The following is a 13,819-nucleotide window of genomic DNA, read 5'->3' as shown; positions in this document are numbered from 1 at the left end:
ACATTAGTTCTCAGAGGGACACATATGGATGAATTTTGTGTTTATTATTTCGGGCAACAATTGAAAATGTGTTTATATTATTCTTTTATTTTCTTAGCAACCACCAACAATACAAGTAACATTAGTAGTTATAGTTGTCCATATTTGAAAATGTAGAAAAACATTCTCGAATCTAGATGCTGATGACAAACTAGTACACGAACTAGAAGCAACATCTACAACGGAACATACAATTTTCTTCCTTCTAATTTGAATTTTTTTCGTCAAGTACAGGCAACGATTGGTACAAAATCTCAGCTGCACGATCAAGCTCCTGCTCACTTATGATCAATGGAGGCACTAGCCTCACAACATTGCCTTTTCCAGCAGTTAACACTAGAAGGCCGGCACTTCTACATGCATCCAAAAGAGGTGAGGCAGGGACATCCAATTCAACTCCAATAATAAGCCCAAAACCGCGTATTTCTCTCACATGAGGGTTTCCTCCCAGCTTCTGATTTAAGATATGTTTGAAGTAGACACCTTTCTTAGAGACACTGTCCAGAAAATTGGGATTTGATATCTTTTTGAGAACGGCTAAGGCAGCATTGCACACGAGAGGTGCACCGGCAAAAGTACTTCCATGGTCACCGAAAGCTATGGCAGAAGCAACTCTTTCAGTCACCAATGCAGCTCCAATGGGTAGGCCTCCAGCTAGTGGCTTAGCTAGTGTCATTATATCTGGGAACACACCAAATGACTCATGCGCCCACAGATACCCAGTTCGGCCTAAACCACATTGAACCTACAGAACAAAAGAATGAAGAGTGTAAATAAAAAGTGTCTGGTAGGAAGAACAAATAAAATTAGTTGAAACACCTTATAAACATACAATGTAAGAGAGAATTACTCAATAAACTTGAATCTTTTAGGCTTAGGTCGCTCAATTCTTGTTTCCCTTTTAAAAGAAATTGAAAGCCTAGTTAGTATTGAACACTCTATGAGACCTACATTTATTTATCAAAAACGTTCTTTTTAAGAATTAGGCATTTATTATAGTTCTTTTATCTTTACTAGTAGAGAGTATTACAACAAAGACAAAATTATAGTGGGCAAGTAGATAAGGAAGTCAAATTTAACTGTTGCTGGTATAATGTAACAACTATATAGGTACCAAACAAATATTACTTTATGTCCACATAGACATGACACCAAAAACTAAAAACTGGAAACATGAATTTTCACACGGTTATGTATCAAGAAGCATGAACATAATGAAGTTTGGCACTTGAAAAGTCTAAATGATGGTTTATTCAGTCACACTCCAAATTTGTAAAAAAAAAAAAAAAAAAAGAACCAAAAGGGGCAATAAGACTACCATTAGCTATAAGTATTGAAATCAGAGATGAACCAATACAACAGAAACAAGTTTTTTGTGCAGTTTGGAATAGAGGACTGGAAAGAGAACCATATTCACTAGTGAAAAAATAGTCCCAGGAGATCCTAAATAATACACGGCTAAATGGGCTGCTGCTTAAGGCCATTATCGCCATTATCAAAGGGATTAATAGAAATGAACCAATTGCAATTACCACCTTAAACCAAAGCAACTCAAAACAATTTTGGTGTGGACATAAAGGTTTAGACAAATTTAGAGAACTCACCATCTAGCTTATGAATTCGACACAAACTGAGGACAAATAGCTGATTACCTCGTCGAACACCAGAAGAGCCCCAGCCTCATCACAAGCAGTACGCAGAAATTGCAGAAACTCCTTGGTAGCACTGTATATGCCCCCTTCACCCTGGATAGGTTCAACAAAAACCGCAGCAGTTTTTCCAGGCTGAATCAATTTTCTGGTATCTTCTATATTTCCATACTCTGCAAATGTGACTCCAGGCATGACGGGCTCAAATGGAGACCTGTAATACTCTTTGCTAGTCAAGGCAAGCGCACCCATGGTCCTGCCATGGAAGCTGTTAGTGAAAGAAATGAAGTTTGTGGCAGGCTCTTTCGCATCAGGATGATTGTGTCTCTGAAACTTCCTTGCAAATTTAATGGCTGCTTCATTTGCTTCAGTTCCAGAATTAGTGAAGAACACACGGTCTGCAAAACAAGAGCCCACCAAACGCTCTGCTAGTTCCACCTACAGCAAGCAATGCCACAAGTCCATAACAAATCATAACCACAGAACTTCTAATGCATTACCTCTCCTACCTTCATATCATGACAATAGTGATGATAACATGAAGAAATAAACTTTAAAAGGCTCCAGAGGGAATTCTTTCATTTTATAAACCCCCATCTTCTTGGGAGTCAAACAAGAATAGTTCCCGACAATAAAACATAAAGCTCGAACCTGAGGGATGGAGTAGTAGACATTGCTGACATGAGTGAGGGTATTGGCCTGTTCAACCACAGCCTTCAACCAGTCCTCATCACCATGTCCAAGTGCATTCACCGCAATCCCTGAGCTCAAATCCAAATACTCTCTCCCCTCGATGTCGTACAATTTACAACCTTTGCCACTGGCCAACACCACTGGAGTTCTTGCGTATGTCCCCACCAGAACCTTCGCCTCTGTCTCTATGACCTCCTTGCTCTTCGAAAACCCTGATTTTGATGCAGTAACTGGTGCTTCCACGTCAAGGCTAAGGCAAGCCATCACAGGTCTCCGGCCATTGATTAGTCGGACCCTTTGGTCCAAGTTTGAGCTGAATTGACGGCGGAGATTGAGAGGTTGAGAAATTGTGTTGGGGGAGATTTGAAGGGAAGTCATTTCAGCGTCGTTTGATCTTATAATCTGTTGTAAAACAAATCACTTGTGAGAATAATCAAACCAGCAGAGTGGTTGGTAAACTTTGTTATTAAAAAATGCTGTGATCATAAAACGGTGTATTTGGTAAAGCTCAATGCAGAACTGATGTGGCTGTGTAAACGAGTATTTGACTAAGATTTGCAACCTCCAAGACAATTTTGACTCTGCAATCAACCTCTCGCCTCTCACTTTTGTCTTTCGAAAATGTACCAACACATGTAATGTGTCGTCTTTACTTCCCAAGCTTCATATTTGGAACATTTTACCTATGTTTTTGTTTATTTGAAACAATTGTATATTAGCAGAACCCTAAACAATTTCGATACACCATTTACAAATACACACTTGAAAATGAGAAACTTCAGAGCCAAGGCTTGAGAAGCAACAGCAATTAATGCAATGCACCAAACAAGAAGGGTTGGACTCAACTTGCAAAATGAAAAAAATTCAAAACAAATAAGATATGAACCAAAGAGCTAGGTGAAATTGATGATTTCAGACTAGAGAAAATCCCAAAATCCTAGTTGAAGCAACATCTCAAAATCAGAAACTAACTGGCATGAAATGCAACTGCACAAAAGTTTTTGGTGAATCTATTGACAATAATCAAATACCCAACGACTCAGAAGATAAAAAAAAAAACAATAAAAATCCCAAATTTCGGAGAATGGGATAGCAAAAGGTGATAACTGGAGAACAAGTTAGGAGAATCTGAGTGTAATTGATATAAACCCAAGAAGTTGAGAGAATATGAGAAGCAATAAACGGTAGATTCAGAGTACCTGAGAGAAGATCTGAGAGAGTCTGTGGCCTGCAGTAGAAGAGGGGGAGAAGAAAGCAAGTTCAAGAGAGAAGACTGCGTCTTGTGTTTAGGGATACAAACGGCGGGCTCAGACTGCTTGGCGGGTTAAGGCGTCCGCGTCCCCTACTCCATCACTCAAACGACGTCGTCCCAATCAAAATTAAGCCTCTTTTACGTGTAGCTAACACGAACATGACACGATTATGGCCATGATTGGAAGGCAAAAAGCACAAATAGTTAAGCTAAATTATGACCAATTTGATATTTATGGTTACCACACTTTCAAAATTGAGTGATTATTTGTGACTTTTGTCAACATTAAACCTTATATTCTAAATAAAAGCATCTTAAGATTTTTTTTTCTTTTTTTGGGGGATCAAAGACACCCAAATGGTGAAAACATACAAGTAGGAAATGAAAATGATAAGCTAAAATTGATTAACCAGACGAAAGCCCAATAACAGTAGCCAAACAGAGGGCAAAATAAATGCCAACGAAGATGGTTAATGTCACAAATAACATCTAACAAGTGCCAACGACTATGCCACACAATTTGTTCGAGAGCTAGGATTTTACATTGCTAGTCGCCCCCAATGTTTAAGTCGATGTCATTAATGCCAACACTGCTCATCTAGCTTCTACCTTTGCGCTCTCTGACGACAACAATGTTATTAGCAAGCTCAAAATTCTTAGCATTACCAATTTACTCGTGCAAAAGTTCAAATTAATTGTGCAGTCAATCGTTATCTAATCTGATGATGGACACTAAGTTTTAATGCTTAATACACTAATACATTAATGTATCATAGAATTTTCGTGATCATTTGAGATTCTTGAACCGATAGAAATAGACAAAAGTTCAATTTTTATTTTTTTACTATGGTCTGTCAAGTTCGGAAGATGGAAAAAACTCAAAAAGAAGAAAAGCGCTGTGGCCAGGCCGAGGAGACGAAGCGGAAGAGGGAGCGGAGAAGTTTGGGGATCAATTGAAGGCGGCGGAGAATAGGGCGTTGGATTTGAAGAGATAGATGGATGTGGATTCTACTCTGGAGGAGATGAAGTCGATTAAGTATACGCAGGAGAAATTGGGTTCCGATTTGGTGCTGGAGGGTTCGAAACGCGAGAGAGGAAGATGAGGATGCATCGTATGCTACAATGGTGTTTCGAAACGCGACAGATAATGTTAGAAGGGTTGCTGATGAAGATTTGGGTTTGAAGAGGCAGAGTGGGGTTATTCAAGAGGTTTCTTAGTTGAGGCACAGTGGTGCTCCTAAGCTGAACTCTATCTCTGTAGTTAAGAACCAAGAAGCAACATGAACTTATTGTTCTTTAATATTTTGTGGTGTGGATATTGAGTCAGTTTGTGAATCATAAAACTATGAGGGTTTTTATATACGGTGTTGTAGTTTACATGCATTGAAATTTGATATTTGATTTCGGAATTCATCTTGTCATTTGGTTATTTGATAGTATATATGTATATACGTTAGCATAATGTATAACATTGTTGGTTTTTCACTGTTGAAAGAGAATAGATGTATGGTATGATAAACAACAAAGTTCTTAAATTTATGGTTGCTCCTGAATTTTGCATTCAAATTTGATTAGTTTTAGGCTCTGATACTATGATACATTATAGGTAACCAGACAAGTGAAACATTTCTGTGATTACATGATACTCAAATGATCTGATACCCGAGCTAATGTAATATATAGTCTCCTTCTCAAAAGGTTAGCTTAAGTTCTTTTAGATCTCATGTGTGAGAATTGGGAAAAGGGCTAACTTGTTTTGGCTATAATTTTGGGTAATTTGGAGGGAAAGGAACATAAGGATCTTTGAAGACTCTGATCTTCTTGCAGTCTGAGCTTGAGTTGAGCCCCCTTTGGCGTAGTTTGTTTTGTGAGACTGTCATAATCTTGGTTGTATCAGACAATGGCCACTTCCATTAACAGATAACAAAGATACAAATTTGTCATTTCAAGGATTTGCTTAGTTTCTCTAGGATAACAGATATCCTGTGGCCTAGTTGTCATTCTTGTTATGCATGAAATTGTGTACGCTTAATAGGCTAGCAACATACTTTCTTTAACTTTGTTTCACCGTCTGCTTGATACTTTTTAAATATTGTTCTTTGTAAAATTGCCATTGTATCTTTGTACTTGCATGGCGCCTGGCGGCCTGCTTTCCATGTCTCCTTCCCTTCTATTGTTTTCTTCTTATCAATATTTATGGGCATCATTCACAGGTATTGAAAAGCCTCAATTTTTCACTTCTCAATGTGATTTTGCAACAAAGTAGGAGGGCTGCAAAGTAAGATGATGGCAATTCGAAGACAGAATCTGAGAAAGTAAGATCAGTGCCTCAAATAACCATCATGTTAAGAGTTCCCCTAATTAAAGTCCCAAACCCTAACATCTAGTCTAGGATGATCGAGTAAAGATCATGATTATGAAATGTGAAGTACCCATTTGCGCCTTTATTTGATCTTTTCTAAGTTGTTGCATTTAGACTTGATTTAGGTGTTTCTGGGTGTTTGAATGTTGCGCACCAAAGCTTGAGCCCTGAATGCAAACCAAAGCTTCATCTAAATGGAGTACTTATTCTGCTACTTGAGATTTGAAGCTGCCCTGCCCAACTTATGAAGTCATATAATGTTACCTCTGCTTTACACACTAGCAGTACATCAATCAGTCTTCCACGTACTCACCCTCTGAAGCTTGTGACATTGTGTTTCTGTTCTGATTAACTGATAATTGCAATCAAAAGTTGGGTAGCTCTGGGTTGATCAAATATATGGACAATATGCATATATTCCAATGCATTATGTATGAAGCTACTCAACTAGTATAAGCTTAAAGGCAGACGAAAAGAGTACAGGCTCGAATAAATTATGTTATCCTAGTCAAAGGGAATAAAGCGGTGTCCATGCATTGTGTCACATTAAATTATAAGGTCTGGAGTTTTGCCTTGTTCGTGCATGAAAAATTACTACTGAAATCTTAAGACTGAGAAGATGCCATGAATTCCGAAAACCCTTTCTAGGTTTTAAAGTAATTTGGTTTCAAAGCTATACAATGGTCATGAATAGGGTTTTTTTTAGGGATGTTATAAGGGATACTAGGAATGCTTGGAATTAAATCCTCTTTTAACTGTTTTCTCATCAAGCTATGTAGTTTTGGTTCACGAATTGCGATAATCAGAGGACTGGATTTCAGGACAAAAAGGTGGATTCAACACTGGTCATTCTTAAGTAAATTATTACTTGAAACAAGTTGAAGATCTCTTCCTTAATTTTCCACTTGAGCAAGATAGCTAGTCTATTGTCCAATTGAAGATGAATGATGCTAAATCTGTTGTCCAATTACCTTATCTGGATAAGACTACTAAGGTTTAACCTTCTTTGATTTTATTAACTCTAACCGGATAAGTCTAGAGTTAACCACATGGGGACAAATTCAATTACTGGACAGGTCTCAATCTTTTGCTCCTAAATACATAAAACTTAGAGTTTAGATAACCAAGCAAGCAATCGAATCCTATCTTTAGGTGATTTTAGCTTACTACTCTCACATGCACACATACATGGTATGCTTTCATGCTTTCTTTTGTCTAAAGGTAATCAGTCACTTACCGAAAACTTCATGTCATGACAAACACATTAACTCAAATTGATTAGGTCTAAGTGTACCTACATGTGCCAGAACGAGCATAATTAGCTATAATGAGCCACGCTCATTATACCGGCAGAGGTATCGACTCCCGCCAAGGGGATGACCTGCGAAGGCACGGCCAGGCAGGCTACCGCTTCAGCCCTGGACCGCCCCCAGATCACCGCTGACGCGCCGCGTCAAGATAGCATCAGAAGCTCCAGACGCTGGGAATCGAAGCACATCAGTCCCACATCGAAAACAAGAAGAAGATCAACCTCTTCCTCAACTATAAAAGGTTCTCTCCTCTCTCCTCATTAATTATGCAATTACTACTCATTTATTGTTATGCTGCGCATATACAGTGACTGACTTAGGCATCGGAGAAGTGAAGACCGCCCAACGCGGTCTCCCTCTAACGCCCTGTCTATCCTGTTGCAGCAAACAGGAATCATCTAATCCTAGGAGTAGCGGTCCGCCCATCGGACCCCCGTTAAGCAAGGAATCAGCTACCGCCTGACTTGAGCATTAACATTGGCGCCGTCTGTGGGAACCCTTGAACAAAAGGCCATCCCGCCACAATCACCATGACTAACGACAGTGGGGGGAATGCTGAAGAACAGGCAGATCAATCCGCCATTCCTCAACCCACCAACCCAGCGGTAGGCATCAACCGCGCGTTATTCACCATCCCGGTCAACCCCGGCGGTGAGACGAACCCAAGCAGCAGCCGCCCGCCAGGCGAAGACCTCGCCTCTCTCTATATGAGCTGGCACTGGCGGATCTTCACAAAGCGAATAGGGAGCGTGAACAAGAACGCAAGGAAAAGGCCGAGGCCCAAAGGCAGGTGGCCACGCTTGTGTCCCGCTTTGATGAGTTAAAGAAAACGCTGGAAGCCACCGCCAACCCGGCGCGAAGCGAGCAGTCACGAGGCACCAGGCACAGCCGACCTGGTACCGGAGCATTGATACCAGCACCAGTTGTGCATCTTCAGGTCCCGCTGCACCCACTAGAGCTAGCGGGAATGGGACCACCCCCTGTACCCCAGCTAATGTTGGAACAGGAGGCGGAGTCATCACTGCACACCTACCGCTCGAGACCTCGGGCGAGAACAGAGGGAAACCCACCCGCTCCCAGGCGAGGATCAGTTCAGCAGAGTACCCGGCTAGACCCCGCCAGCGATACAACCGCTCAAATACTGGAAAGGATGCAGCAGTTGGAACAACGGTTAATCCGGGCGGAATCAGGCCCCCCGGCACCAGCTTCAAACCCATTTTTTGCGTCCAGGCCCTGAACATTTACCGCTGCAATTTTGCCGGCCGTCAGGCCAGCGTATGCAAAGACTCAAAAAATGTCGCATTACAGCGGTAAGACCGACCCCTTCGTCCATATGGACACCTTCAAGAAGGTCACCAACAACAAGGGATTCGATGACGCCACCCTCTGCCACTTGTTCAGCGAAACGCTGGACAATGAGGCAATGAGTTGGTTTTTCGAATGCCCGCCGGGGTCCATTGACTCATTCCAGGCATTGTCGCACGCTTTCCTTTCCCGGTTCATCCTACTGTCCGCCGGGCACCACAACACAAGCCAACTGTTCAACGTCAAGCAAGGTACGGAGGAGACACTGAAGGCATTCGTCACAAGGTGGCGAGCGGCAGCATCTCAGTGCCGTGATCTTGATAAAACAATGGCTTCGGCGGCTTTTAAGCAGGGACTCCTCAAAGGGCCATTTCTCTATCACCTCAACTACAATCATCCAAATGCGGTGTACGACCACCTCATGAGTGAGGCGGTCATTCATGCCCAAGCAGAATTCATCACATATGGAGAAACCCCACCGCCACCAGCAGCACTAGCAAAGTCGGCACAACCTTCCTCCAGTTAGCAGGGGACCGCTAACAAAACCTCCACGCCGCCAACTGACAAGAAGAGGGAGTGGCAGCAAGGTCAGTACCAAAACAAGCGGCAAAAGGACCAACACTACAGGGGAAACCGCCCATCCCACGGGGACAACCGCAACAAGCATACGGAGTCTTCCCAGCGGTATGCGGTATTTAAGGTCCTCACGGCTTCGCATGAAGAAATATACAATCAGTGCAAGGATCAGATCCCACCGCCGCCCCCGGGAAAATACCCAAAAACGGGAAAGCCAAGAAACACCGGCAGGTGGTGCAAATACCACGAAGACAGCGGTCACAATACCAACAGCTGTAACGCCCTCAAAACAGCCATTGAGACCTTGTACCGTGACGGCAAGCTTGAGCAGTTCAAGGTGCGTCAACCACCACCTGTGATCGCCTACATTGAGCCCATGGGCCGCATCAACATAATCGACGGTGGTGCTCCAATCACCAACATGTCTCACAGAGCTAGAAAGCGTTATGCGCGAGCCAATCACCCAAAGGAAGTCTGCAACATCCGCTACGAAAGGTCCGCTAAACTCCCAAGGTCTGGTTGGGAACCTATTACCTTCTCAGAGGAGTAGGAACGCGGAGTACATCTGCCCCACGATGATCCTTTCTTGATCGACGCTATTATCGGCAAAATGTCGGTGGGAAGAATCCTGGTTGATAGCGGCTCCGCTGTCAACGTTATATTCAGTAGTTGTTACAACGACCTTAAGCGGAACAGAAAATTGCTCCAAGACCATGAACCACTGCTCAGCTTCTCCGGTGACGTCACACAACCACTGGGCTCTGACTATATGCGACTGGTTATCGGTACTAGTCCATGTATGGCTGAAATACATACGGAGTTCATAGTTGTCGATTGCTTCAGCTCATACAACGCCATCATTGGTTGGCCAGCGCTCAACAAACTCAAGTGCATCATCGCCGGGTATATGTTGCTCATGAAGTTCCCCACACCCAACGGCACAGGCTGTGTCAGGGGAAGTCAACAATTGGCACGTGAGTGTTATTCTACTACCATCGCACAATCAACTCGCCGCCATGAGATCTTGGCGGTAGGCAGTCAGACACCGCCACCAAACATCTTTGAGGACCCCAGGGAAGATGAAAAGAAGTACGTAAGGAAGGAGCCGGTCAACCCAGACACATCACTGAGGGTTGTCAGCATCTCGGACGAGCACCCTGAGCGGACAATCCGCATAGGCGCTCAATTAGACCCAGAACTGGCGGCGAAGCTCACTCAGTTCCTACGTGACAACGCTGCGGTCTTTGCCTGGTCATATGCAGACATGCCAGGTATCTCCCCTGAGATCATCACACACAAGTTAAGCATCAAACCATCCTTCTATCCTATCAAACAAAAACGCAGAGCCTTCGACGAAGAGAAGTACCGTGCTATAAGAGAAGAGGTTGCCAAACTCCAGGGCATTGGGTTCATCCGCCAGGTCATCTATCCCCAGTGGATTTCCAACCTGGTTATGGTCAAAAAGGCTAGCGGCAAGTGGAGGATGTGAGTCGACTTCAAAAAACTTAACAAGGCATACCCGAAAGACAGCTTCCCATTACCCCGCATCGATCAACTCGTCGACGCAACCGCTGGACACGAGCTTCTCAGCATGATGGATGCTTTTTCCTGTTATAACCAGATCAGGATGCATCCCGCCGACCAGGAGTGCACCACCTTCACCACCGACAAAGGCCTGTATTGTTACAATGTGATGCCTTTCGGTTTGAAGAACGCAGGCGCAACTTATCAGCGGCTGATGAACGCCATGTTCGCGGAACATCTGGGCAAGATAATCGAGGTCTACGTAGACGACATGTTGGTCAAGAGTATAAAGGCCAGCGGGCATGTGGCAAACCTGAAAATCATAATAACCATCCTCTTGGCCTACGGCATGCGCCTCAACCAGGAGAAATGTTTCTTTGGCGTCACCGCCAGCAAATTTCTGGGGTATATTGTCAGTGAGCGGGGCATCCAGGCCAACCCTGACAAGGTACAGGCCATCCTCAACCTGAAGGACCCAGAATGGAAGGTGCACGTCCAGTGCCTCCAGGGCAAGCTAACCGCCCTGTCTCGATTCATCTCCAGACTGACCGACAGGTGTGCCCCATTTTTCATAGTCCTCAAAACAACTCACAAGAAGGTCATCGATTGGAACCCAGAGTGCCAGGCGGCGTTCCAAGGCCTAAAAGAATACCTGGCGGCAGTTCCATTCCTCTCCATTCCTGTCCAAGGAGAAACATTGTACATTTATCTGGCAGTGTCTCAGTCAGCGGTAAGTTGCGCTATCGTCCGGCTGGAGGGCCAGGACGAGCTCCCAGTTGTCTATGCCGGTAGGGGCATGAATGGAGCAGAAACACGGTATCCTCCATTAGAGCAGCTTGCTCTTGCACTCATCGTGGCCGCCAGACGCCTCCGCCAGTACTTCCAAGCCCATACAATCCATGTGTTAACCAGTCAACCACTGAGACAGGTAATGCAGAACCCTGAACATTCGGGCCGCCTCAGCAAGTGGGCCATTGAACTCAGCGAGTTTGACATAGATTACAAACCACGAACTGCCATGAAAGGCCAGGCGGTTGCAGACTTCATCGCTGAGCTCACCGAGTGTCAGCCTGAAACCAAGATCGATGTACCGCCCGGAACAGAAATAGTTACAGCTGAGGAGCAGGCTCCCCAAAAATCAGACTGGAACCTACACGTAGACGGTTCAGCTTGCTCCAAGGCCAGCGGCGCTGGAATCATCTTGACAGGACTAGGGGGCTTAACGTCGAATATATGTTGAAATTCAACTTCAAAGCTTCGAACAACATGGCGGAATATGAGGCACTCATTGCCGGCCTACTCCTCGCCATTGATTTTGGGGCCGACAGTGTCAACATCTTCAGCGACTCTTAACTGGTCGTCAACCAGGTCAACGACAGCTTTCAGGCCAAGGATCAGCAGTTAGCGGCATACTTAGGGTACGCCAAGACGCTGCTCAAGAAATTCAAGTTCCACACCATCACACAAATCCCCAGGGAAAAGAACACCAAGGCTGATTCACTGGCAAGACTGGCAACCGCCCAACCACACCAGAGCCCAACGGATACAAGGGTCGAGTCTTTGGACAGGCCAAGCATCACAAAAACCCTGGCGGAGATCTTTAACATAGAGGCCAACCCTAGTTGGATGGACGAGATTATCCAATACAAGCGCAACGGGACGTTGCCAGAGGATAAGATCAAGGCGCGACAGCTCCAGCGGAGAGCAACCCGTTACAACATGCAGAGCGGCAAACTTTTCCGCCAGGGATTCACTCACCCCAACCTCCGCTGCCTAACCCAAGAGGAGGGAAAGGTTGTGCTGGCAACAATACATGGTGGGGAATGCGGAAATCATTCAGGCGCCAGGTCCTTGGCTAATCGCACAATGCGATAAGGCTACTTTTGGCCTACGCTTGGTGATGACGCCAGGCGGATAGCAAAATCTTGTCACAAATGCCAACAATATACTGATCTACCACATGCCTCGACGGAACCTATGTTGGTTATCGTCGGTCCCTGGATTCACTCAACATGGGGCCTGGACTTGATGGGAAAATTCCAAACAGCTAAAGGGCAGTTCAAATACACCATTGTCGCCATCGACTACAACAGCAAATGGATAGAGGCGGAACCTTTGACGGCAATAACTACCGCCAAGGTAATTCACTTCCTTTGGAAGAACATCTACTGCCGCTACGGTGTCCCACACGTAATCATCACAGACAACGGCACACAGTTCAACAATAAGGAACTCATCTCTTTTACCGCCAACCTGAGCACCAAGATGCGTTTCGCATCCGTCGCTCACCCCCAAACAAACGGCCAAGTCGAAGCGGCAAACAAGATAATCAAGAAACTGTTACAGAAGAAGCTCGACAAGGCCAAGGATTTGTGGGCGGAGAAGCTCCCGGAAGTTCTATGGGCCATCAGAACAACCCCAACTTCCGCCACAGGTGAAACCCCCTTTTGTATGATGTTCGGGACTGAAGCTGTCCTGCCTATCGAGGTAACCCAACCTACCGCTAGGGTCGAAGGCTACTGCCCCGACACCAACAGCGACGACGTTAACCTCGACAAGGATTTACTAGAAGAAAAGCGAGACGCAACCCATTTGCGCAATCTCCAGAATAAGCGGCGGGTATCACGTTTCTACAACGCCAGGGTCAAAGCCCGCAACCTCCAACTGGGGGACTGGGTAATGAAGGAAGTCATACCCCCGCCAACAAAACTCCGCCCAACTTGGGAAGGTCCATACAAAATTGTAGAGGTCGTTAGGCCAGACACCTTCTACTTAATGGACAAGGATGGCGTCACAACGACCCACCCTTGGAATACCGAACACCTTCGGTATTACTACAAATAGTCATACCGCTACCCAAGAGCATTTTGACTTAGCTAAATTTTTGTTCAATATTTAGCTAAGGGAAGCTACCCAACGGGTACGACCCCGCTTTTGTAAACGCTGTTCAGGCAGCTATCAATGAAACGAGGAATTATTCAAACCATTGTTACCAAGTCTAGCACTGAGGGCAACTGGCAACGCTAGTCAGCGGACTACGTCGGCTATATTGTGCTCTTGGACCAATTTTAATTCCTTTAATGTTTCATTCATGGCCAAAAGCAGTGTC

The 13,819-nt window shown here is 44.6% G+C and overlaps 1 protein-coding gene across 2 annotated transcripts; it reads right to left on the bottom strand.

Moving 5' to 3' along the window:
* Positions 1-110: 110 nt before the first annotated feature.
* On the bottom strand, positions 111-3,738 carry LOC112202734 (acetylornithine aminotransferase, mitochondrial). 2 transcript variants are annotated; one of them, XM_024343742.2, is made up of 5 exons: positions 3,581-3,700; positions 2,944-3,064; positions 2,340-2,783; positions 1,692-2,126; positions 111-784 (listed from the first exon to the last, which is right to left on the bottom strand). In XM_024343742.2, exons 3-5 carry the CDS (start codon positions 2,757-2,759, stop codon positions 245-247), a joined length of 1,395 nt encoding a protein of 464 aa, XP_024199510.1. In that variant the 5' UTR covers positions 2,760-2,783; positions 2,944-3,064; positions 3,581-3,700; the 3' UTR covers positions 111-244. The 2 variants fall into 2 exon arrangements, with proteins under 2 accessions (XP_024199510.1, XP_024199509.1); XM_024343741.1 differs by lacking the exon at positions 2,944-3,064 and having other exon boundaries at positions 3,581-3,738.
* Positions 3,739-13,819: the final 10,081 nt, after the last annotated feature.

Source organism: Rosa chinensis, chromosome 5 (genome assembly GCF_002994745.2).
Source record: "Rosa chinensis cultivar Old Blush chromosome 5, RchiOBHm-V2, whole genome shotgun sequence".
Lineage (NCBI taxonomy): Eukaryota > Viridiplantae > Streptophyta > Magnoliopsida > Rosales > Rosaceae > Rosa > Rosa chinensis.
This window is presented reverse-complemented; position numbering and strand designations above follow the sequence as displayed.